General features: G+C 45.9%; 1 protein-coding gene and 1 pseudogene across 1 annotated transcript; one reads left to right on the top strand and one right to left on the bottom strand.

The window, feature by feature from the left end:
* Positions 1–82: 82 nt before the first annotated feature.
* RAD54L (RAD54 like) lies at positions 83–26,128 on the bottom strand. The gene is made up of 18 exons (XM_030324820.1): positions 25,529–26,128; positions 25,337–25,423; positions 23,962–24,081; positions 17,861–17,921; positions 17,004–17,139; positions 16,502–16,571; positions 16,114–16,402; positions 15,784–15,908; positions 10,278–10,428; positions 6,705–6,831; positions 5,423–5,497; positions 5,161–5,291; positions 4,518–4,628; positions 4,243–4,366; positions 3,806–3,884; positions 3,331–3,510; positions 425–588; positions 83–328 (listed from the first exon to the last, which is right to left on the bottom strand). Exons 1-18 carry the CDS (start codon positions 25,529–25,531, stop codon positions 118–120), a joined length of 2,244 nt encoding a protein of 747 aa, XP_030180680.1. The 5' UTR covers positions 25,532–26,128; the 3' UTR covers positions 83–117.
* Positions 6,828–7,602, top strand: LOC115520461 (annotated as a pseudogene).
* Positions 26,129–26,534: the final 406 nt, after the last annotated feature.

Genomic DNA, 26,534 nt, shown 5'->3' with positions numbered 1-26,534 from the left:
GCAGCCCTCCTTGATGATTTTTGTCCCAGAGAACAAAATTCAGTAGGGTCCTATGGGGCAAGGAGCCCCCTTTCCCTGTCTCCTTCCTCTAACAGCTACACCCAGACCAGCTGGTTATCAGTGGAGACCCCGCTGCTCCTCATGAGACTGCTGGTGGAAGACGAATGTGATGGCTGTGGAGGCAGCATCCCAGGCGGCCTGGAGTACCTCATCCTTAAGCCCCCGTTTATCAGTGTTATGGTTCCACTGAGCCAGGTCTGAGGTGCAGTCAGAACCATCAGGGGGTGGCCGGACCTGGTGATTGTTGACACAGCGGCAGCAGCGCAACCTGGAGGCAGAGGACAGAGCCGTGGTAACTATAGAGCCCGTCTCCATGCTGTGCAGGGAGTTCAGAAGTAATGGCCAGCAAGGGCACCCCACCCACCTGTCATGTGTGTCACTGAGGCTAGCCTCATCCAGGGTAAACAGCTCCTTCAACTCGCCGAGAGAGAAGTGCCGCTCCACATCCTGTTCCTCATCCACCACACAGCTGCTCAGTGCCTTCTTGTGGCTCTGGCGCTGAAAGATCTTCTCCTCAATGGTTCCTGCCTGGGGTGGGGGCGCCCAAGGATGTACAGCTAAGTCATTCCCAAACATAGGGGGCAGGAAAACCCAGGGGTTGAAACTACAGCCACCCAAGAGAAGGGGAAATGAATGAGAAGTAAAAGTCCTATAGCAACACATCTGCTCAGCTGAGCCCATTTTCCCAATCTGTCTCTTGGGAACATGACTTGTAGCCACTGCTCACCCAGGATATTTTCTGTACGAATGGAGGGTTTCATGTCTTGGCTAAATTCCTTCAGAGTGATCTGAGGTTTGCAGCAGCTTCACCAGACCTCCACACCAAGCCCAGGCCTCTCATACTCAACAAATATCATTTGGGTATCCTATGCCTGGCTCTGTGCCAACACTAGGATACAAAGAAGAATTAAATATGATCCTTATTCCTGAACTCCTAGGCTTCTGGGAGAGACACATAAACTAATTGGCACAATAACAGAAACCTGCATAGGATTCCCAAGGGCCCACAAGAGGGGTAGTAGAGGGGGAAAATGATGAAAAGCTTGAAGTAAAGATGATCCTTGAGTTGAATCGTAAAAAATGAATAGATGGTTTACAAGGGAAGAGAGAAGGAAAGCTCATAGGCCCCACATAGGACAAAGGCATATGCCTGGCCTACTGGAGGACTGAGGAGTTGAGCCTGTCTTGAGGATGGTGGGAGTGTAGTAAGAGCTGGGACTGAGTAAGTCAGCAGAGGCCATACCGGAGAAATATGGATGCCAGGCTGAAAGAGCTTTGCCTTGTCCTGCAAGTGATGAAAAGTGATTTCCAAAATCAGGATTTTTGGAAAGTTCATTCTGGAAGCAATATGTGAAGAACAGGTTAAGACCAAAGGTAAAGCATTAGGAAGCTGCTGCAGTATCCAAGTGAAAGAGAACTGTGACTTTAGCACAGGGTAAAGAGGAAGGTTAGATAAGGAAATTGCCAGAAGACAAATAGTGATTTGTTGTTAGCAGACAGGGAATGGTCCAGTAGGATGATACCCAGATTTGGGTTGGTTGGATAATGGAGCCATTAAATGACAAAATTCAGAAAGGAAATGAATTTAGTCACCTTGCATCTAAAGTGTTCATGAGACATACAAGTGGAAATGTACAATAGGTGATGGAAATACGGGTCTAAAACTCAGGTAAGAGATCTTGGCTAAACATTTAGAGATTTGTCAATATAACGAGTAATCACAGAGATAGGAAAACCAGAGTGGAATTTCCAAAGAGAATAGAATTTTAAAGACTAGCAGTCAACAGTGTCAGATACACAGAGGAAAAATCAAGAGTTTCTTGTTCTGGCAATTAGGAAGCCAATATTACATTCAAAAGCAAGTTCAAAAGCGGTCTGATGAGTGAATAGAAGATGAGGAAGTGAAGTTAATCTGTAGGCTTTGGAAAAATGTGACGGTGAACACATGGAAAGTAACCCAAGGTAGTGGCTACAATAGGACAGAGAGTTAAATGGTGAGAGCTACCTCAGCATGTTTATAGACTTAGGTAAATAAGAGAGACCTTAATCAACTAAGAAAGAAGGAAAACAATCCAGGGCAGAGCTGGAATGATGAAGCTCAAAGAAGGAAATTATCTTCCTCTGAGATGGGAAGGGAAGGGCAGGTCTAGAGATACACAAAAGACAGGTAAGAGAACTCAAGCCTGGTAGCCTACATTTTTTTCTGTGAAGCAGAAGACAAGGTCTCTGCAAAAAGATTGAGAGACAGGGTTAGGTAAGAAACTTGAGGGAAGTGGTGAAGGCTTGAAGTGGCTGTTGAAAGAAACGAGATACAGCCCAGCCCAAAATGGAATATGTGAATTTGTGGTAGTGCTAATCTACACCCGCAAATTTTACCTGGTGCAGAACTTGAGAACAGTTGTAGTGATCCAACTGGAGTATTACAGAAAGAGTGACTGAAAGGATGCACAGTAGGAATCAGGCCAAACAAAGAGAAGTGAAGCCAGACTGGGGGAAAGGTGAGGTACTAGGGACATTTAGGCTAAAGCAGATATAGGAGATATGAGAAAACTGGAAGGACAGGAAGTTGAGAATAGAATGATAGTTTTGGGTACTGTGTATAGTTTTGGCATTACTAAAGTTCCAGAGTGTGGCCTTGGGAGTAACTAAATGGGAAGGAGTTGAACTGGTCATTAGAGATGAGGTCAAGGAAACATGGAAGCCAGAGTGCTAGATAACTGCATAGTCCTTGAAGTCAAGATGATAACTGAATTTGGGGAAGAAATGAAGGACTAGACGAGGCTGGTATCCAAAGTCATCAATGAATTAGGAAACTAGCATAGGGTAGATGACAGTGACAAGGAAGAAAAGAGAGTAGTCAAGTCAGAGAACATGAGCTTTAAAAGAGAACTACAGTCTGTATGATTGATCACTGAGAACTTGGGAGAATGCCAATACTCCTTCTTAGTCCCAGGGGACACATGGAGTATGAGAAGATTACAAGGCAAGTGCACAGCAGAAATCAAGGTATGAGGGAAAGCAGGTGTCCTGTGAAGAGATGAGGCCACAGGGGAGTTTGTCAACCACTGAACAGGTATCAGGAGGCATAGGTTTTGAAGGAATGGGGTGGAGAGAGGGAGAAAGAACAGAAAAATACAGGGGTCTGGCTAAGCCCATAGATTGGCCACTGCTAGAGGCAGAGGCAAAACAGGTACTGAGAAAAAACCCAAGATGGTCCTAAAGATCTTTTTCACGACCCACCCCTACTCTGACCACTGTCACCATCCTTACAGACAGCAGGCGATAGATGTAGCAGGTCTTCTTTTGACCATCACGCCAGACCCGGGCCATGGCTTGTTCATCATTAGCCGGGTTCCAGTCAGGGTCAAACATGACCAGTCGGTTTGCTCCAATGAGATTGAGGCCACAACCCCCAGCTTTGCTGCTCAGCATGAAGACAAAGTCAGGGCTCTGGAAAGAAAGGAAGCAGGAGAAAAGAACCTCTTGCAGCCTGAACTGGAATCCTATTCAGTCCAGCCAACAGTTCTCTCTCTCATACATCTGTACTCTTATGCTGTGAGGATCACCAATTTGCCTACCAATTTCCCAGCCCCACTATCACCAACCAGGCTAATTCCACCACACCCACCAAGGGGGGGGGGGGGAGAGAGAGACCCTAAAGCAGAGCACCCATCTAGTTTCTCTATCAACCACTGATTCAGATGTTACTGCATTGGTAGTATGGAAACAGGGGCTGTACATTTACCAATGGATTGTTGAAGCGCTCTACAATCTTGGCTCGCTTCTTAATGGACATTGTGCCATCCAAGCGGACATACAAGTACCTGAAAGGGAATTCAAACATCAAAACCCAAGAAGGAAGCAGAGGCTTGCTACTGAAGGACTTGAACTAACCAGGCTTGAGGCTACTCATGTAGAGCCTGAGGGCCTAAACTCCCAAAGGGAGAGGCAGGGGACTAAGGGCTAGAACTCTGTCCTCTGGAAGTACCTGAAGGACCAGGGGCTATTCTGCTTGGAGATGGAGTCAGGATCATCACAGTAAGAGAACAGATATTTTCTGGGAAGTCCCCCCTGCACCCATTTCTTGCCCATATCCACCAATCAGAACACCTACCATCTACTCTTCCTAGGGGGACGGTAGGGGAGGCACTCCTTTGGCAAACTGATTTGACTCTTCCCTACCTTCGAGCCCGGCAGAGCTTCTCAAAGAGGTCCAATGTCTGAGTGTAATTGGACACCAGCACTACTTTGTCACTGCTGCGGCTTCGGGTCACTGCCAGAATGTAATCAAGGACCAGCATCTTACCTGGGGAAATCATCAACCATTAGCTCCCAACAGGCCATCCCCATGGCCCAGGATTCTTACTTTTGATATCATGCCTTGAGGTAAAGATACATCTAGCACAAAGAGACAATTTCCCACCTTTCCTCCCAGAGGAGCCCAAAGACTGGCTTACCTGATAGCTGGGGCTCTAGAGCCTTGGAGCTATAACCAGGGGGGAATATTTCCAAGGCACCTTCAAAGCCACCCTCCTCTTCCACACACTTGTCATAGATTAGAGCTGGATCTGAAAACAACAACAAAAACAAAACCCAAAATGCCAGCTACAGTGCTTTCCAGTTTCCACTTCGATGCTCATTGGAATCTCCTCTAGAAGCCTACCCAGCAGACCTTCCTCAGCGCCAGACTTACCAGGTCCCAATTCCTAGTTTGCAGTCAGTTCCATCTAGGACCACCTTGCTTACTAGTGTGTTCTCCCAGCAAGAAGGGAACTATACCACAGAGGGCAAGATTTGTTATTTTTCCTCCTGTCCAACATTTTATATGCACAGGTGTGCATGCATACTCCCATGTACTCACAAGTCCCATATACTCCCAAGCATCAAGCATGGGCTGGGCAAAGGGTAAGCAAACTTTTCCAAAGCAAAGGGTCTGGTATGGAGTACAAATGTAGGGTTCATGCCTTGGGGAGGGCTGGAATCACAGGTGGCCTTTATGAGGACTCTAGACAAGTTTTGGTCAAGGTGGCTGGACCTTACAGGAGCCTAGCCTTCCTTGCTTACTCTCTCAGGGGACCCCAGGACATGGACCCAACTCACGATTACAAAGCTTCTTTAGCAAGGTGATGGAAGAAAGGGAAGACACACTCATCTTGCCCTCACGCAACTCTTCTGCTGGCTTGGCCTGTCTCAGAAACTTCTTGTATAACTCAGTCTGAAGGGATGTCAGCCTGAAAAAAGGGTAGCTGCGTTAGTGGGAAAGGCTGGACGACACCTCTGCCCTGAGAATACTGTGAGAGCCCACCCATGCCTCAAGGGCTGAGTTTTTACACACTCTACACCCCTCAGTTGAGTTCAGTACCTACAACAAACCACCTGCTCAATTTTCACAGGCAGATATTTAGAAAGGATATCAGAGGTCCTCCGTATCAGGCACCTGGGGAGAGAAGATAAAAAGGCAAGAGGCTGGTAAAAATGCCCTGCTAACTACTAGAATAAAAGCTACCACCCAAAGAACCCAAAAGACTGTCTCTTTTGTAGAATCAAATGTCAGAGACACATCAGCTCTATGGCAAAGAAATCTTTATCAGGGTCTCAGTCATGGGAACAGAGACTCTTTCGAACAGTCTAGCTTACAGTGACAACTCTTCCTCTTCAAAAGTTTAGCTAGTCTTCAAGAGAAGGCCAAGATCTCCCATTAAGCCTGGTGCTCAGACAGGAGAAGGAAGCTGCAAACCACCAAGTCCTTAGAGGAGTTTCTACTTGCACTTGCCCAAATACCACAGGGCCCAAGGTTCAATGAAATTAAGCCCATACCTCCTGGCTGACCAGGAAGGACCGGGATCAGACACCTAAGGAGCAGCTCCTAAGAATATAATGACTCTCCTTCCTGCCATCGAAAATTGGGAGGGAGAGAGGGCGGGACTCCAGGATATAAATCAAGTGTATTACCTACAACAGGGAATCTAGAATGTACTTGCCTTTTGGATTATGTGGACCCTATGGAAAAGCCCTCTTAGTCTGGGAGCCACACCCATCAGTCAGATCTATTTCTACCTGTCACAGAAGACTATGGGGTCTGAGAAGGGAAGCCTGGTGCTTTAGGTCTAAGACTGACTGACAGGAAGCTTCTGAAGTATTAACAATGCTCCAAGGGATATTCTGTTCAGGGAGACCAGCATCAGAGAAGAGCTTCCTCAGCAGGATGCTAAGCAGCCCAAAGCCAGACCACAGGGTCCAGACCAGGAAGAAAGCAGGGACTTGGCTTGCAAGACCTCTCCATTTATTCAGTGGCTATAGTCAGGGCACAGATCCCACTCCTTTCCCAGCCTCATGGGCCAAAGCACCAAAGAATTGGACTTGGATAGTTTAGTAGGCAATTCTGATGACCTAACTTGGGGGAAAATCCCAAAGAAAGGTGCTGCTGGGGCATCTGGGTAGCTCAGTCGGTTAAGTGTCCAACTCTCGGTCTTGGCCCAGGTCATGATCTCATGGTTCATGAGTCTGAGCCCCGCGTTGGGCTCTGTGCTGACAGTGCAGAACCTGCCTGGGATTCTGTCTCTCCCTCTCTCTCTCTCAAAATAAACACTTTAAAAAAAAAAAAAAAGTGCTGCTGCCTAGCCCAGACCCCACCCTGCTATTACCTATTCACAATGCTGGTGAGCTCCCGTAGCCGCTCTTCTCCTAGCTGCCTGTCCGCCTCACTGGCAGCTGCATCTCGACTCTTCAAAATTGGCAACTCAAAATGCTTCTTGAACTCATGGGCAGTTCCTAAGACAAAAGAGAAGGGAAAAATAAAATACTACATAAAGAAAAAAAAAGGTAGGGGAGTCTCGCTCTTTTACATCCCACTTCTAGCCACTTGCTCTTTTTGCCATGTGTTCCCCGGCACCCCTCCTAGCCAGGCCTCACAAAATTGAAGAAATCAAGGACTTTTTGCTCACAGCCAAATGAAAGGATGCCAAATCTGCCAAGATCAAGAAACGTAAGGGCGCTTGGGTGGCTCAGTCATTAAGCATCTGACTTCAGCTCAGGTCATGATGTCACAGTTTGTGAGTTTGAGTTCTACATTAGGTGAACTCGAGTGCCACTTTGGGTGAGCTCAAACCCTGCTTCTCTCTCTCTCCCTCTCCGCCCCTCATGGGATTCTCTTTCTCAAGGAAAAAAAAAAAAAAAAAAAAAAAAGGGTGCCTGGATGGCTCAGTTGGTTAAGCTTCCAACTTCAGCTCAGGTCATGATCTCATGGTTCAGGGGTTCAAACCCTTCATGGGACTCTGCGTGGACAGCTCAGAGCCTGGAGACTCCTTCAGAGTCCGTGTCTCCCTCTCTTTGCCCCTCTGGCACTCTCTCAAAAATAAACAAAAAACAAAACAAAACAAATACTATATCAACTTCCTTCTTAAAAAATTGAAAACATAAGGAAAACATAAGGATAATGTGAAGGTGAAAGTTTCATGCAGCTTGGTCATCACAAAAAAAAAAAAGGCAGAGAAACTGAAGCAATCCCTACCCCCAGGTCTGGCAGTGAAGGAAGTGAAATGAACCTGGCACACTGATTAGAACTGTATTAAAATTTTTAATTAAAAAAAAACAAAAACAAAAACAAAAACAGAATGATTATCCCACTGCCAATAATGACAGACTGCTTTGTTACAGACCACCTTCCTGCCAAGAACAAAGCTGAACAAATTATAGGCAATTTCTGTTTGAATGGATCAGAAAGCTAACCAAAGCAAGGGAGACTTGAAAGGCCAAGTAGGTTAAAACTCAAATATATAACTAATTACATTATATATAAATGGACCAAATAATCCAATTAAAAGACCATACAATTGTCAGACTGGGCTTTTTTTTTTTTTAAAGCCCATCTATATGCTGCTCATAAGAGATGAAGTAGCATGTATGATACGTGCTACAATGCAGCTGAAATATTATACTAAGTAAAAGAAATCAACACAAAAGGTAACATATTGTAGAATTCCATTTATATGAACTGTCCAGAATAGACAAATTCATAGAGATAGAAAGAAGATTGGTGGTTGCCAGAGTTTGAGGTTAAGGAGAGATAGGGAATGAAAGGGCGGGCCTACGCCGGCTGACTCCATCTTGTTCTGTGTCCTTCACCTAGACCACGCCTCCTCCCCTTGAGTAACCTCCCGCTCACCCATTCAAACTTCCTGATCAAAACACGCCCAGCAACCTGCGTAACAGGACTCTGACCCTTCCCCAGCCAATCGGCCGAGGCCACGCCCCCTCCCCAGCCAATCGGCTGCCCCTAGACCCCTATAAAACCTTTGTGCTTTTGAAACTCGCCCTCTCTCCCTGGTATCTCACCGCTGCGTCGGTGCAGGTAGGGGACTGAGCTCGAGCTAGCTCGAATAAAGGTTCTTTTGCTTTTGCATGGGACTCGGCTCCCTGGTGGTCTTTGGGGATCACGAATTCTGGGCATAACTCTAAATGGCCAATAAACATATTAAAAGGTATTCAACTTTATTAAACATTAGGTAAACACAAGGTATCACTAAACACCCACTAGAATTACTAAAATTAAAAAAAAAATTGGGGGGGGGGAAACCCCAAATCTTTAATTTTTCTCCTTGCCTGGTGCAAGGACTTGAGAGACACCTGAGCTTTACAAACAGGAGACAAACGTCAGCCACCAGGGCCCTCACCGGGTTCAATGCAGGCACGAGGCCCCTCCCCTCAGAGTGCATCACAGACTGGCTCCCATGTGGCCCTGAAGTTCGGCTCATCAGTGCCCTGACAAGTCCATGGTGAGGGCAGGGAGGGCAGAAAAAATTTTTCTCAAGATAAATATTAGTCATGGTATAGAGTAGAGGTGAGCTAACTACAGCCATGGGTTAGCCACATGTTTCTGTAAATAAAGTTTTATTAGAACACAACCGTGCCCATTCATTTATACTTTATGGCTGCTTTCATACTACAGTATGAATTGAGTAGTTGTAACAGAGACAGGCCTGCAAACCTAAAATACTACCTATCCCTTTAAGAAAAAATTTACTAACCCCTCATGTAGAGACACTAGAATTCTCATACACTTCTGGCACACTTTGGAAAGAAAGCCAGAGTATCTACTAGAGCTGAATACATGCATAACACATGAACTAAACACATGCATACCCCAGAAATTCCACTCATAGGACAGAGAATGCATATGTACACAACAGAAATGCATACTATGCTCAGATAAAGACGTACAAAAATGTTTACATCATTATTCAAAAGAATAAAAAACTGGAAACTCAACTGTCCAACAGAACAGATAAAGCCTGGTATATTCATGAAAATGAAATACACAAACAAGAAAACAAACTACTGCACAACATGGACTGATCTCACAAACATAATGAACAAAAAGAAACTAGATGCCAAGGAATACTGTATTATTCCATTTACAAAAGTTCAAAAATAGGACAAACCAATCTTGAGTCAGAAGAGATTTCTGGGGGAAAAGGTGAGAATAATGATTAGAAGGGGGTGTCGCTGAGATGGTGGCAGTAATTGATCTGATAGTGGTTACACAAATGTGTTCACATGAAAATTCTACTGCTTAGCTGGTTCTTGCCTAAAGCCATCTTCCTAAGCAACAGCAAGTTGAGGTGGCACTAAGACATCCTCCCATAGATATTTAAGCGCAAGAACTGTCCACCTGTGGTTTCCAGAGGCTGGGAGGTGAGGGGGGATGGGACATGGGGAGTTATTATTTAATGGGTAGAGTTTCAGTTCTGAAAGATGAAAAAAGTTCTGGAGATGGATGGTGGTGATATTTGCACAACAATGTAAGTATATTTCAGGACACTGAATTGTACACTAAAAAGTAGTTTAGAACAAAACAAAACAGCCCAAGACAGTCTGTTCTGAGGCCAAAGCTCTTATGAGGCAGCTACAATGCAATGAGCAAAAATGCCTAGGGGTAGTGTTTCCACCCCCAGCTCATAGTGACACCATACTGTGCATAGCCCCTGCTACCTCTGTACTGGAAAAATGGCTACAGTGGTCCTTGCTGAGCTGTTCAGCAGAACCATGGTCTCCCAATGGCTTTGCTACTCCCTGACAAGAGAAGCCTTCCTACAAGAGTGACTAGTGACCCACATGTTATAACTAGCATTCTCTCCTTTCTCTATTCAGCTAGAGTTATACTCCCAAGGCCAAGGCAAGGCTCCTCTCCAATGTAGCAGAAAAGGCTGGAATCTTACCTAGAATGCCCGAATTAACAAAATGTACCAAGCTGAAATACTCAAGGAGATCATTCTGGATGGGGGTCCCAGAGATAAGCACCCGCCGGCTGGTGTTCAAGCTGTCCAGGGCCTGGTAAGTCTGATTCTCAGAGTTCTTAAGTCTGTGTCCCTGCAAGGAAATTAATTCTCACTTAGGCCTGGGCATGATAAGGCATCCCTAATGATAGCAAAGTCTTGTGTAGACAGGAAAAGAGGAAAGAGGAATCAAACATTACAGGTTCTGGGGCCTTAGGAACTGGGCGGGGCACAGCAAGAATGAGAACCTACCTGCTTGCTTATGGAGAAATGTCATGTTCAAGAGATAGACCTTCAGTTTCCAGACCACTAGTGTTACATCCATCCATAAAACAACAATTCCCTGGATTATTACCTCACCTCCTTTTCCCTGCCCTAACCTCCAGAGCCCTAGCAGCCTGCCTATCCTCTTCAGAGACATTCAGCCACATTAGTGACCCATGCTTTCAGGGAATCCTCCCTTCCCACGAGCCAAACCAACCCAGAACACCTCCTGAGCCAGATGCTTTCTGGATTGGTTTACAGGCCATGTCTGGGTTGTCAGAGCCCAAGTCCCTCTGGACTTGGCCCAGGCTCCTTCTTCCCGCTCCCTGCAGAATCCTAAGAGCCTCTCTTCCTCCCTTTGTATCTCTTCCCCAATTCATCACCCATCCTTCATACACACCCTGTTACTTCTCTCTTTTAAGCCCTTTTCAAGGAAGTGGTAAAGGACCCTATCATCTTCCCTCTTTCCCCAAGAACCACATGGGCAAGATCAAGCCTGCGCCTGTTCTATCTACAGTCTCCATTTCAGCCCCAAATGCAACCACCAATGAAAGAATGGACAAACAAGTCAGCATGCTCCCTCTGGCCAGCCTTGTATGATGAAATTAAACACAGACCCTCTACTGACCCTCCTGTGTCTAGGATCAAGTCCAAGCTCATTAGTTTAGCACTTCTCAGTAAGACCCCAGCTAACTTCTCTGACAAGTCTTCACAGCTCGTCTTAGTCCAGGAAGCCATAACTCCTCCTCACTCCTAATGTTGGAGTTCCTTAGGTCTCTTTGCCCATGCCATTCCTCTGCCCAGAATTCTCTCCCACAGGCAAATTCCTCAATGTCACCTCCGATGCAAAGCCCTCCTCACTGACACCAAGCTGTTGGTGTCTCCCACTTCCATGCTCCTATGGCACTCTGTACATAATAGCTGTTTACTAAATCTTTTCCAAGTGCCAGGCACTGGACTAATAAGCAGCATTTCCTGTATATTCTCTTCTATAATCCAGATAACAATTAGATGAGTGGGAATTGTAATACCTATTTTAGAGAAAATGAAGTTCAGAAAGGTGAACACACCAAAATCCCACACTGGTAAAAAGTAGCAGAACTAGGGGGTGCCTGGGTGGCTCAGTCGGTTGAGTGTCTGACTTCGGCTCAGGTCATGATCTCGTGGTTCATAAATTCGAGCCCCACGTCGGGCTCTGTGCTGGCAGCTTGGAGCCTGCAGCCTGCTTCGGATTCTGTGCCCCCTCCCTCTCTGCCCCACCCCTGCTTGTGCTCTCTTTCAAAAATGAATAAACATAAAACAATTTTTTTAAGGAAGTAGCAGAACTAGGATTTGAACTCAGGTCTGTGTGATTCCAAAATCTGGGCACTGTACTACTCTGCCTCTCGTCTACTGCTACACAGAGTACTAATCATACTCTACTGTATGTACTCAATCTCCTCACCTAGACAGGAACTTCTTCAAACAGAGACCATGTCAGATTTGCCTTTATATAACTTGGTGTACATGACAGAGTCCCCCACAGAGAACTGCTCAGTAAATGTTTGTTAAGTGAAAGAATAACCAACGTTGCTATTAAAGAAGAATTAGACATGGGGCGCCTGGGTGGCGCAGTCGGTTAAGCGTCCGACTTCAGCCAGGTCACGATCTCGCGGTCCGTGAGTTCGAGCCCCGCGTCGGGCTCTGGGCTGATGGCTCAGAGCCTGGAGCCTGTTTCTGATTCTGTGTCTCCCTCTCTCTCTGCCCCTCCCCCGTTCATGCTCTGTCTCTCTCTGTCCCCAAAATAAAATAAAACGTTGAAAAAAAAAAAATTTAAAAAAAAAAAAGAAGAATTAGACATAGAATTTTAATCTTTAAAAATGACTGGATGTTGTATACCTAAGACTAATACAATGTCATGTCAATTACATTTCAATTAAAATAATTTTTAAGACATCCAAAACAAACAAAAAAATAAAAAATGATTAGAGGCTCCAAGCACTGGTCCTGAAAACAGAAGACTGAGACTTTGGAGTCAAAGAGGGAAATAAAACTTGAAGCTTGTGAGGAAATTCCCCAAAAGACCCCAGGGAAGGGCACCTGGGTGGCTCAGTCAGTTAAACGTTCAACTTTGGCTTATGTCATGATCTTGCGGTTCTTGGGTTCAAGCCCCACGCAGGGCTCTGTGCTGACAGCTCAGAGCCTGGAGCCTGCGTTGGATTCTTGTCTCCCTCTCTCTCTGCCCTTCTCCTGCTTGTGCTCTCTCTCTCTCTCAAAAATAAACATTAAAAAAAAATTTTTTTTAACAAACAGAAAAACCCAAAAAATACCCTAGGGAAATAGGGGTCAACAATTGGGTCCCTCTAAACTGAAGCTCCCTGAGGGCAGATATCAATGGGATTCCCAGGGCCTGATGCATGACAGGCACTTAATAAATAATCCAACAAATGAACTGGGCTGACACACTATCCCTGTGGGTCTCTGTGGAAGTGTAAGCCAATACCAGCTCCCTATGGGAACACCCCAGCTCCAGACCCAGCTCCTCCCACCATCACCCACAGATTTAAAACCCAAACTCTCTGGGTTGCCTGGCTGGCTCAGTCAGAAGAGTATGCTACTCTTGATCTCAGAGTCCTCAGTTTGAGCCCCCGTGTTAGAGATTGCTTAAAAATAAAATTTTAAAAAAATAATAAAAATAAGACCCAAACTCTGGCATCTCAGCAAATCAAATATTTGGCCAGATGAAAAGCTGTCAGAGCTCTTATTAATAAGCTGCTGCTGAATTTCTGTTCTGGCAGAGTTCTCCGTTTATCCTTTTTAAAGACAAAAGGGCCAGTCTTTCTATACCTAAGCCAAGCTTCCTATACCACGTTTTGGATTATATCCAAGGCACTAAGGGATAAGAGCCCGGACTTAAAACCCCAGGCCTGAATTCAAGTCCCAGCTCACTAGGTCCTCACAGGGGAAACCCTAGGCAAGTCACTGCACTCCTAACCTCCAAAACGGAGATGACAATGATGTCAATCCCTCACCTATTCATACACTTTCCAAAATGCTTCCATAGATCTCTCTTGATCAGGATCGTGTCCCTTTCAGGTATACCCTGTGCCATCCACTGTACAGAGGTCACTGAGTCTCTGAGCAGTCTCTTCTGCATTGTGCTTACAAGTGGCAACACCAAGGCTGACCCCATGTCTTCTGACTTGCCCTAGTAACCTGAGTAACCTAGCTCAGGTTACTATGAGGGATCAAAGATTTTGTACACAAAGTTATTACGCAGCACTTCTGTGTTCCAGAAAGACCCATCAGCTAGAAGGAAGTTGTGGGTATGAACAGGACAAACCCTCCTAGAGTAGGCAGTCTTCCAGGACTGGCTTCCTCAGGTCTCTGACAATTGACAAACTGCTGACAAATAAAAGGTAGATGAGTAAAAAGGCAGGCCAGGATGCTAAGTGTGACAAGCAGCAGCCTGGTCCCTTCTGCCCTGCAGAGTCAGCTCAGAAAACAAGAGAGAATGAGAAAGAAAACACTACAGAGCAGAATAAAATCCAGATGGGCTAGGACCCTGAGCTTCATAGGGTTTATCACACATATACCCTACCTCAACCTCCTATATCCTTTACTCTTACAAGAACAGCCCATCAAGGTATCAGAAGTTGGCACACTTGCCCAACAATGACTAACTCTTTATTAAGGACAAAAGCCTAATTGGGAAAGAGCTTATAAGTAGCAAGCATGGCATCCCAAAAGTAAGCCTTTCTTCTCTGTCCTGTCCCAAAAGTCCCTCGGATACTGAGCTAATAACCTACAATTCCCAGAGCACAGTCAAGCTTCCCAATCAGTTGACAAATGGGGGCCAAGTCTTTCAGCCACATCTCCACTAAAGACCCAGGGGTGTGCAAGGTGGCCTTAATTCTTCCCAAGAGGTACAAATAATGGTAGCAGCCTCAGGGTAGCCAAGCACCCTGAAAACCTGGAAAATTCATTTTTTAAGTTTATTTATTTTGAGAGAGACCTTGAAAGCGCGAGCAGGGGGGAGGGGCAGAGAGAGGGAGAGAGAGAATCTTAAGCAGGCTCTGCACTGTCAGTGCAGAGCCCAACGCAGGGCTCAAACCCACAAACCATGAGATCATGACCTGAGCGGAAACCAAGAGTTGGACTCTTAACTGAATGAGCTACCCAGGTGCCCCTGGAAAATTCTTTATACTGGGAAGCTTCCACCACCCTCATTCCTTTCTAAGTAGTAGCATCATTACCACCATTCATGCATAGTGGTGGAAAAGGCTAGTAAGTAACTACTGCCACATTTCCCTCTGTCCCAGCGAGTCAATACGGACTGGTGTAAGGTGTATGGACTGTCCACACTGGACTTTCCTACCTCTGTGCTTCTGTTCATATGCATTCCCCCAGCCTAGAATAAAAAAACAGAGTTCTATGACCTTTACCAAAGTCTTAGGACATACCAGGCACTTGGTAAGAGCTTTCCCTCATTCACCTCATTTAACCCTCACAATAACCCATGAAACAAATATTATAAGCCCATTTTACTGACGTGAAAATAGAGGCTCGGGTGGTTAACTTGTCCGACGTCATTTTACTGGTAAGTAGAAGAGCTAGAATTTGAAAACAAGTCTGACTCTTGGGGTGCCTGGATGGCTCAGCCGGTTAAGTGTCTGACTTTGGCTCAGGTCATGATCTCACAGCTTGTGGGCTGGAGCCCCACATCAGGCTCTGTGCTGACACCTCAGAGTCTGGAGCCCACTTCAGATTCTGTGTCTCCCTCTCTCTCTCTGCCCCTCCCCCACTCACACTCCATGTCTCTCTCTCTCTCTCTCAAAAATAAATATTAAAAAACAAACAAACAAACAAACAAAACTAGTCTGGCTCCAGAACCTGTTCCCTTAAACACTATACAGTCTGTCTCCACCTATCCAAATCCCTCTCATCCTTCAAAGTCCTTCTTCAGTCTAAGAATACTGACTGGAAGCAATCAAACAGCCCACAGTACCTCACCCTCCTCAAGTTCCAAGCACTGCTTAATCCCTTTTGGCAGGCTGGTATCAAAGGCTCTCCCTCTCACTTGCGTCCTCTAAGGCAACAAGCTCTGTCCTTAATATTCCCTGGTGACTGGCACAGCCTTTGGATGGCAGTTATTAGGAGATTTCAACACTTCCTCCTACCACCCAGACTGCTGAGAGGCAAGTACCTCATCACAGATGACCAGTCCAACACTCCCTTTCTGGAGGATTCCAACGTGAAGGCGGAATGTCTCATAGGAAATGATAAGGATGGGAGAAGGCACTCGGGCTCCACGCTGGTTCATGAATCCTTCTACAACAGAAAACAAGTCAAGGGAACAAATCTTAGAATACCTTAAACAAAAAAAGTTTCACGGTTCTTTAATTTAGCCTGAAACTACTTCAATTATTTTCCATGGAACTCTCTTCCACCCCCTCAGTGCCCTCAACCTACTGGCCATCAGTGAGCATACACACAAGAAGCGAGCAAGCTCTATGGAAGAGTTAAGGCTCCATACCCAGTTTTTGGTCTATCTCGTCCTTAGAGCCTCCATCAATGGCCAGAGGTTGGATCCTCCCTGCAAGCCATTTCCCAACTTCATTGTACCAGTTCTTCACTAGGCTGGAGGGTGACACCACCACTGCCTTGTCAATTTCCGGTTTGCACTCTGGACTCTGGCGCAAAAGCGTCCACATCAACGTGATGCACTGCAGCGTCTTGCCCAGACCCATCTCATCAGCCATGATACAGCCGTGGCTGCCAGGGATGCGCCGACTGGTGACACACTCCCACAGGAACTTTACTCCCTGGGGAATAACAGCATTCAGGCCACTTTGATCCACACTGCTGCAGCCCCAGGGATGACAGCCTCCCATCTCATACCTCTTTACCCCAGCTCCCCTTACCTCTCTCTGATGGGGCCGTAAGACCTTACTGAGAATGGGATCAACAACCACATGGACAGGGAGTTTTTCCCTGAGAAAACACAGCAAAGAAAATATAGTGCTCAGACATGTGCAAGGCCACACCCTCAGGAAGTTGTGTCCTGCTGATCTAGAGGCCAGAGGCAGCTGCCTAAGAAAAGACCTTCTTAGCCTGATAATCAAACCATAGCAAAATTTTGCTCCAGGAGTTAGAAGGTGTCATCAATCCCTCCTGCTCCCTTGAGCAAGCTTGGCAGGAAGGGTGAGGAACCCCCACCAACTGGACATGCCCACAAGCTCTTCCCCACACACTCTCCTTCCCCACCTACCCACTCTCTGGATGATGCAGTGGTCATGACAGCACTCTGAAAGCATGCCAATCCCAAGGGGGAAAAAAAAAGTCACACCAAAATTCCCTCTGCCCTCCCAGGTATGTGCACTTAACAGAAAACCAAACCTGTTCAAGAAATACCAATGCACATACTTGTCAAGCTTCAGCTGGTCGTGGGCACTCAGAGGGGGAGGCTCATACAGAACCAAGGCACCTTCTTCCAAGGGGTCATGGAGGGCCCGGCGGACCCCAGCCCTTTTGAGGCCCAATGCACGAGAGCCCAGAGGACCTAGAAACCAACAATCTGTCACCTGGGGCTCTATATTGAGATCAGCACGCCCAGCTTAAATACTTATCTTTCATATGACCTTTAAGCTTGCATACGACCTTCTCTCTCCCAGAACCTCTCCAAACCCAGCGGGGCACCTCTACCTGACCATTATCCCAACCTGCTTCAGATCAGTTTTTCCCCATTTTGTTTCTTCCATTTAACTATAAACTTCTGGAGGGTTGGGTCTTGTTCATCTCAAGTCAATCCTAGAAAGGTGTGGAACCCAAAGGGCCTTTCAAGATGGAGGGCTCTTGAAAGTTGGCCTCCTCCCTCTCCAGTCCCAGTTTTAGCACAATAATATGCTCTACAAAGGTCAGGGAAAACGCTGTAGAACCCAGGTCTCAGACACAGCCAACCTCAGACACAAGATGCTACTGAAATTACTCAGACTGAATGAAGCCTGGGCCCGTCAACCACCTGGGGCCACCAGGAGATTCCTGAGCACTGGCACATCCCCACCAAGGAGATGAGGGGCAGTCAGGTGTGGCAGCCCTTGCTCAAACTATCAAATACAGCCTTCATGCAAGCCTCTGGAGCCATTCCATACACAGACACCACTGGGCTGGCATCTTCAATTCCAAAGTAAGCATGTATTACAGAAGCAGAGGTTTTCCTCTATTCATTTCATCATACATTTGCACATGATTGATTCAAAAGATAGAAAAGTCTCTATTTTTACCTTGATAATTTGGAATGGGAATTTTAAAAGGCTTTGACAAAATGCTTCGAATAAAGGCTTCCTAAAAAGAAAAAGAAACAGGGATTCAGGACTGATTGGATAATATTTCTACAAATGCAGTCTAAAATTTAAAGATAATAAATACATTCAGAGTATTATATTTTGATTACATCTCACTCAGATGCATTTAGAACATAAGGAGGAGCATATGGGTGGCTCAGTTAGTTAAGCGTCTGACTTTTTTAATGCTTATTTATTTTGAGAGACAGTGCACATGGGGAAAGGGCAGAGAGAGAGACACAGAATCCAAAGCAGGCTCCAGGCTCTGAGTTGTCAGCAGAGAGCCTGATGCGGGCTCGAACTCAAGGACCAGGAGATCATGACCTAAGCTGAAGTCTGAAGCTTAACCAACTGAGCCACCTAGGCACCTGAGCACCTAAGCGTCCGACTCCGGATTTCGGCTCAGGTCATGATCTCATGGTCCATAAGACTGAGCTCCCCCACCCCACCCTACCCCTGGTCAGCATAGGGCCTGCTTGGGATTTTCTGTCTGTCTCTACCCAGATTACATGCATGTGGCTCTCTCTCAAAATAAATAAAAACTTAAAAGAAAAAAAACTTAAAAGAAAAAAAAACATAAGGACATGTGTTCCTTATTAGGTTATTAGGTTTTATACAACAGCTTTCATCTTTGAGGCTTTACATAAGATTCCACAAATACTCAGGGAGAGGAGAGTGCATTTAGAACACAAATACTCAGGGAGAGGAGAGTGCCACTGGCAAGTAACCAACCTCAATCAACCACAAGGCTTAGACCCATTCGTTCATGAAAGGCCATGTCAGTGAGGACAATTAAATATTCCCCAGGGTGCAGCACCTTAAGAAGAAAACACCAGAGGGGCGCCTGGGTGGCTCAGTCGGTTAAGTGTCCGACTTCGGCTCAGGTCATGATCTCGTGGTTCACGAGTTCGAGCCCCGCGTCGGGCTCTGTGCTGACAGCTCAGAGCCTGGAGCCTGCTTCCGATTCTGTGTCTCCCTCTCTCTGACCCTCCCCCGTTCATGCTCTGTCTCTCTCTGTCTCAAAAGTAAATAAACGTTAAAAAAAAAAAAAATTTAAAAAAAAAAGAAGAAAACACCAGAGGGGTGCCTCGGTGCTCAGTTGATTAAGCATCCAACTCTTGGTTTAGGCTGAGGTGGTGATCTCACAGTTCATGAGTTCAAGACCCACGTCAGGCTGGGGCAGGAGACAAGATAGGGAGAGAAGGTAGGGGAGTCCATAGCACCAGCCCCTGAGCCAACTCTGACAACTCCCATTAAAGTTCTGGGTGTGTGTGTGTGTGTGTATGTGTGTGTGTGTGTGTGTGTGATGTCCCTGAGCCCTCTGGGGAATTACAATGGCCTGTGAACCTCAACAAAACAAGAGCTAAAACCCAAGATAGCAAAGAGAAAAAACAGAACCCCTCACGGTAGTTTTAATGGGTAATACATTAGTGGAAAAAGAAATAATGAAAAATACTCCCCTCAAACAAAAAGGTTTAATAGGGAAAAAAGCACACCTGTCTTGCCCTGAAATTTTTTACCTTTTTATTCTGACCCACTGCTATACTGATCATAAATTTCTAGAAACTCAGTGTACTTTAAATAGGAAAAATGTAATGAACACATTTGACAATCTACTGGAAGACAGAAAAAGAATGTGGAGAACTGAACTTCATCACATTAAATAACATGACAAGGGAAGGTTGGAGGAAGGCCCAAATTCTCTGTTAATTGCATATTTCTTTGCAGCTGAATAAAATCTTTTATTGACTATAATAAGCATATTGACTATGCTTATTATAATTATGAATAGCAATGATAATGAGAAACATATGAACAATGCTATCAAAAAGCTACTCTTCAAAGGAGAGGAAAAGAAAGGAGATGGACTCTAATTTCCTTTCTAATTTAGCTTCAATTCTAAAACAATTTTTTCAAAGATTTTTAAAAAATTATTTATTTTTTTTTACATTTATTTTTGAGAGCCAGAGCGCAAGCAGGGGAGGGGCAGAGAGAGAAGGAGAGACACAGAATCCAAAGCAGGCTCTAGGCTCTGAGCTGTCAGCACAGAGCCTAACATGGGGCTTGAACCCACAAACTGCGAGATCATGACCTGAGTCGAAGTTGGATGCTTAACCAACTGAGCCACCCAGACTCCCCTAAGATTTTTTTTAAGTCCCACTTTGGGTGAGCACAAGCCCTGCTTCTCTCCCTCTCTCTGCCCCTTGTGGGATTCTCTCTTTCTGCCCCTCACTCACTTGCACCTCCCCCTAAAAATGAAATGAAATGAGGGGCGCCTGGGTGGCGCAGTCGGTTAAGCGTCTGACTTCAGCCAGGTCACGATCTCGCGGTCCGTGAGTTCGAGCCCCGCGTCGGGCTCTGGGCTGATGGCTCAGAGCCTGGAGCCTGTTTCCGATTCTGTGTCCCCCTCTCTCTCTGCCCCTCGCCCGTTCATGCTCTGTCTCTCTCTGTCCCAAAATTAAATAAACGTTGAAAAAAAAAAATTAAAAAAAAAAAAAAATGAAATGAAATGAAATGAAATGAAATAGATTTTTTAAAAGTAATCTCTACACTCAATGTCCCAATGTGGGGCATGAAACTACAACCCCAATATTAAGATTCTCACACTCCACTGACTGAGCCAGCCAGGCACCCCCAAAAAACTGAAATCTTCTTTTCAATATGTTCAATACAGAAGGCTAGATTTGAGGCTCAGGGTAGCCAAAAACTTATGCACAGATTTAAAAAGCAAGACTTTCAATAAAACCCAGTAACCATAGGGTCCGCAGGGAGAACTGCAAGTTTGTACAACTAGCATGAGCATCCCTGGCCAAAAACACGAGGGCACAGCCTGTAAGACTTGCAATGGCCTGCTTCAGAAAATCTGGTCTGGTAAGACTGACAGAGGCAGGGGAGAGAGCATGCTCTCACTTTATTTAGTTACTGAAAATTCATACCATCCCTTCCTTCTGATAGAAGAGGAAGAGTATCCCTCCTTCCCACCAAGGTCAAAGCTTCCCTCTTCCAGAGAGATTCACTCAATCAGTTCTGCTAGATCTTTCCTGTATCTCAGCCTCTCCCTCCCTACTACCACTTTCCCACCAGCATTCAAAACATGCTTAACTATCTTAAAAACAAAAATTCCTTTGACCTCTTATCTCCTCCCTTTCAAACTGCTACAAATTGTCTGCTTCCCTTTTCTAATCTTCCACTCCTGGTATCTTCTGCCATTTCTACTCCTCTGAAATGACTGGCCAAGATCACCAATGGCCTACATGACCTTAATTCCAGTGGACATGTCCCTATCCTTATGTTGGTAGAAGATAAAGCTGGCCACTCCTTCTTCTCAAATATTCTCTGCCTTTGAATTCCATGACACCACTCTCCTACTATTCTGACCTCTAGGTCAGGACCTAGAACTTCATGCTCAGCCCCCTAATGAGCTCTTCTTTCTCTGCTTAACCCCCTTAAAAGTCAGTGTTTCTCAGGGCTCAGGGATTGTCTCTCAGCTCCTGAATGCACACTCACTGTGACACTCCAATACACTTTGGAGGTGTCAAATATCTCTATGCTAAGGATCCCAAATCTATTCCCAGTCCCCAGCTTCCTCTTAGGCTCCACACCTACCTATACTTGCAACTATCCCCAAACCTAGATATCCTATCAGACTTCAAAACACATCACATCTAAGTGCTCATCCCCAGGGCTGCACTTTAAGATTTTTCTAGGCCTGAGGCACTTTTGCCTTTAGAACACACCTAGAACACCTCCCACTCTCTTCACCTGGCTGACTCCTCATATCCTTGAGGACTCAACCTAATCGTCCTACCCCTCAGATTCAAGTCTTCACCAACCTCCAGGTGGTTAGACCCCTGTTGTATACTCCCACTACACCTGCACTTATGTCATATGCTTACATAGGACAACTTGAATGAATCCTGAATGAAGAGTCCCATAGGAAGGGAAGGAAAAATAAGATTAAAACAGACAGGGAGGCAAACCATAAGAGACTCTTAAATATAGAGAACTGAGGGTTGCTGGCTGGGTGCTGGGTGGGGGGATGGACTAAATGGGTGATGGGCATTAAAGAGGGTACTTTTTGGGACAAGCACTGGGTGTTGCATGTAAGTTCATCACTAAATTCTATTCCTGAAACCAATACTATACGTTAACTAACTTGAATCTAAATTAAAAAAATTTTTTTTTAATTTTTAAAAATTAAAAGAAAAAAAAGTCCCAGAGAACTACACACCATTTTTAACGGCTCAGTAAACCATTAAACAATGTATTATTTAGTGAATTATATACACATAACTATCACAAAAGCAAGGGATGATGAAGATAATTCAGGATAGTGGTTACCTCTCAGGATGGGAAAAGGGATTATGACTTTGATGTTTTAGTGCAGGATGGCGGGTTCACAGGTGTTTTTTATCTCACGTTATATGCATATTCCTTTGTATTTATCAAGTATTACATAAAAATGTTTTAAAATGTTTGCTGAACGCACAAATAACTAATGTCCACTATATATTCCCATTTTTCCTGCAAAACGTCCCTGTAAAGGAAAAACACACTCCTGTATGTCTCCCCCATTCTACCACAGTACTTCACTTGACACCCGATGTGTTTTCTATATACAAGAAATTATTCAGCACCACCTGGGTGTCCTATAATTTAACTCATTTCTGACACTACCTACCTGGAGATAGCATCAGATCCCACACGTTAGGGGCTCGGTCTCACAAGCCTGCCTCTCCCCACCACTTTAGACACCAATCCGAAATCCAGGTTGCTCCCTGTGCTTCTGACCAACAAGCTCTAGATCAGAGGGTCCCAACCCCCTCCTGGGGTTTAATTAATTTTCTAGAGTGGCTCACAGAACTCAGGAACTAAGTTTACCCATTAGATTACCAGTTTATCACAAAGGCTATTAAAGGACATGAACAGGGGCGCCTGGGTGGCTCAGTTGGTTAAGCATCCAACTTCCGCTCAGGTCATGGTCTCATGGTTCAGTTCGTGAGTTTGAGCCCCGAAACGAGCTCTGTGCTGACAGCTCAGAGCCCGGAGCCTGCTTTGGATTCTGTGTCTCCCTCTCTCTCTCTCTGCCCCTCCACGGCTCGCGTGAGCACACTCTCTCAAAAATAAGCAAACATTAAAAAAAATTTTTTTAAATAAAATAAAGGATATGAACAGCCAGAAGAGATACATAGAGCAAGGTCTGGAAGGGTCCTGCGCACAGGAGCTTCTGTCCCTCTGGAGTTTGGGATGTGCCACTTCCTGGCACATGGATAAGCTCCTGTTCACCTATTCATAAGCTCTCCAAACCATGACCGTTTGGGGTTTTATGGAGGCTTCATTACATAGGCATGATTGATTAAACATTGGCCACTGGTGGGTTGGTTCCCCTAGCAAGCAGCCATCAAGGTTAGGCACTTTACAAATGAAATCTCATTAACATAAACTCAGGTGTAGCTGAAAGGGTTTTTTATGAATAATAAAAGACACCTTTATTACTTATTCACTTCAGAAATTCCAAACATTTTTGGAGGTCCAGGCCGGAGCTCAATACAACAGTCCTCAGAAAGTTTGGTGGAAAAAGCTTTGGTGAAACTAAGCAGCTCTGACTACTCTGCAATTGTAATTTGGGACACATTATTTAATCCGAGACTCAGTTTCCTCATCTTAAAAAATGAGTTACATGAGATAATGTCCAGAACCTGTCATAGTAAAGATTACATTTGATTTTACTATAGGAAACACGTGAAACCTCTAAGTTAGGCTGAGTGAGAGACTGAGCTGGCATGGGGATCGTGGTTCCAATACCCTGCCATAGCCTTCCCTTTCCTCAGGAATCTGAGCCACCTGAGATCTGGTGCCCAAATAGCTCTAAACAAGGGGAGATTCCAAGTCAGGAACATATCTCAGAAGGCAAGAGGCCAGGACTCTTCCAGGCCCTCGAGGCTGTGGGTGGACCCACAGTAGAAGCCTCCCTAGACAAAGCAAGAAAGGCGCCTCCACAGGGCACACACATTTACCAGCAGGTAGCAATTCTGACTTACATGTTGACTACTGTCCAGACTGGGTGGTCGATTCGTTAGTTGAGTCAAAGGTTTCCGAAAAGGCGACAGGAAACACTCTTTGCTCTGGGTCCCACTGTTGGACTTCTGTTTCTTGGGAGTCTAGAAGAGTATTGGGAAAGGTGAAATCTGGAAGACCACAGAGTTTACCAAAATGACAACTACATTTAACACACTTGTTAAATGCCAGGCATTGTGCTAAACTCTTTACATGTATTATCGTGTATCATCTTCACAGTAATCCTATGATAAATATTTATTATACTCATTTAGCAGGTGAGAAAACCTTAGGTTAATGAGGTTACAGAACTTGTCCAATCTGAAGAAGGGTACCGGATGAAGTGAATGAAGTGAGCCAGTCAGCCCACACCAAGGCAGTGAGGACACTAGCACTGAAAGCATTTTTTAGTAGCAACCAGCCTCAAACAGCAACATTTATGACCCAGCTGCACGAAGTGCCGCCCCAAATTCAAATCTGAGACCCATGTGAGTAACAAGGGGCAGCCTTGTCCCTCACAGGTAGAGGAGCCTCCTGCACACCAGCAATGGTGCAACTACAGAGCAAGACCCCATGGAACTATCAGGCAAGCCTGTAGCAGCTTGCCAAAAGTACTTGAACTTTCAATGATCCTACGAGACACACCTGAAACAAACACGGGGTCTCTTCCCCTCTCACATACAGCCCCTGCCCAAAATTGTCTTCTAGACCTTCCTTAGCTAATCCCTTCCTCCAAAGTTCCAGTGGCCAAGCCCTTCTTTAACTCCTCTCTATCTCTGAAGTACATGCTACATTATCCTGTTGATTTTTATTTATATAGGTCCTGCCCACAGCCAACCCCAGAAAGCCTCAAAAGCAGGCAACAGAGCACAGGACCCAGACTAAAATCAAACTGTACTTGAGTATTAGGAGGGACTAGAAGGGCACCACTCCTCTAATCTAAGCCCAAGTGAGCTCAGGACCCTAAGGCAGGCCCTATAGTATTCTACTATTCTGTGATATTGGGCAGGGGACAAAGAGGAAAAAAAGCAGGCAGCTAGTTGCTATTGGGGAGCCATTTTTTCCCCCAAGGAAGCCAAAAGGCCCAACCCAAGCCCAACTCTTTGGCTTTGAAATATCCTTTTCTATCAGAAAAATTGAGGCTATATTAGATTTTAGTAAGCACCGTGAGAACAAAGATTTTATCTTGTTCAATGCCTGATGATGCAAAGTAAGCACTCATTAAAAGTTTACTGAAGAGGTTTCTGGAGGTGACCAGCTTCATTCCGTGTAACCCCAGAAACCAAGTCCAGGATTCCTTTCTGTCCAAAGAGTCCTGCATCCCACCTGTCCTATACCCCTGTGGGGTAGAGTACTCACCACTGTCCTAGGCTGCCAATCTTCCTCATCACCAGGTCTGCCTTCCGGTTTTCTCTTGGCCAGCTGGCTAGGAGCTAAGCTCTTCCTCTGTAAGGGGAAAATGCAAACTGAGCATCTCCAGAGATCCTGCAGCCTGAGTCCACTAGACCCAGACACAAGGCTCCCCACAGTCTCTCTTATGCCCATACTTACCATCCTGGGCTCAGGATCATAAAATGTCAAGTACCCATCAGCCAAAGATCAAAGGCATCCAACAGCTGGGAATGCAGAAGCAGGGCGGATTAAAGCGGGCTGCTGTATTATTGAAAGCATGAGCTAATTAAAGAGGGCGTGTGGATGGAGGGAATCCAGCCAGGGGCTGGAGTTTGAGCCCAAACTGTGAGAGTGTCGGTCGCCAGTTAGCCAAGGCGGGAGAGCAGGCCAAAGAGGAAGTATCCAAGGAAAGGTGAGTAAAAGTCTGGGATAGAGGGAGGAGGCAGATGGAGTGCCGGATTCGGCAGAGCTGGGATAATGGTCCAAGTGGACGTGACGGCAGGCAGTAGTTGAGGGGGGAAAGTAATCACAGGCCAGGGGAAAGGGGCTGGGGTGAAAAGCTGAGGCCTGGGGAGGGCTAGGCGCTCGACTGCGGAGGGGTTTTTCCCAGGTCTGGAGCGCGGAAGCCAGGCCAGGACTAGGGGAGGTCGAGCAGGGGTCCAGGCAGAACAGGTAAAACACCCAGGCTTGGGAGGGGAATCCCAGGAAGAGCTGGAAAGAGCCGCAGAAGTAAATCCGGGCCCAGGGAGCCCGGCTTAACCTTCCTCTCCACAAAGCGCGCGTTAACAGCCGCCGGGACTCTCCGGACGCGCCAGGCCCAGTGAATCGAACCTCCCGCGGTGCTGCCGCCGCATCACCCATTGGCTGCGTTCGAGGAGTTCGGCGCTCGCGGCCCCAGGAAGGGGGTGGGCCTAGTGCTGTGGTCACCGATGGGCGGAGACTCCGGAGAGTAGACTAAACCGACCTGCTAGGAGGTGGGACTTAGGGGTGACGGGCGGGGCCAACAGTGATGTGCGCAGTTGGGCGAGGTGGGCGGAGCAAGCGGGGCTTGCAGACAAATAAAGTGACATTGGCATCAGACTGGACTGCGGAGGAGTTGCCCCCTGTCGGCAGAAGGCTGGGTATTATGAAAGATGGCACGTGTCTGCACTTCCCCTGTGCTCGA

This window comes from Lynx canadensis, chromosome C1 (assembly GCF_007474595.2).
Source record: "Lynx canadensis isolate LIC74 chromosome C1, mLynCan4.pri.v2, whole genome shotgun sequence".
Taxonomy (NCBI): domain Eukaryota; kingdom Metazoa; phylum Chordata; class Mammalia; order Carnivora; family Felidae; genus Lynx; species Lynx canadensis.
The sequence above is the reverse complement of the archived record's forward strand: the minus strand, read 5'-3'. Positions and strand labels throughout refer to the sequence as shown.

Coding starts and splice junctions, on each gene's coding strand:
- RAD54L (XM_030324820.1), bottom strand. Junction 6,832..10,277: donor TGTTAATTCGGGCATTCTAG/GTAAGATTCCAG, acceptor CTTTTGTCTTAG/GAACTGCCCATGAGTTCAAG. Junction 5,292..5,422: donor GAGCAGGTGGTTTGTTGTAG/GTACTGAACTCA, acceptor CCCTTTTTTCAG/GCTGACATCCCTTCAGACTG.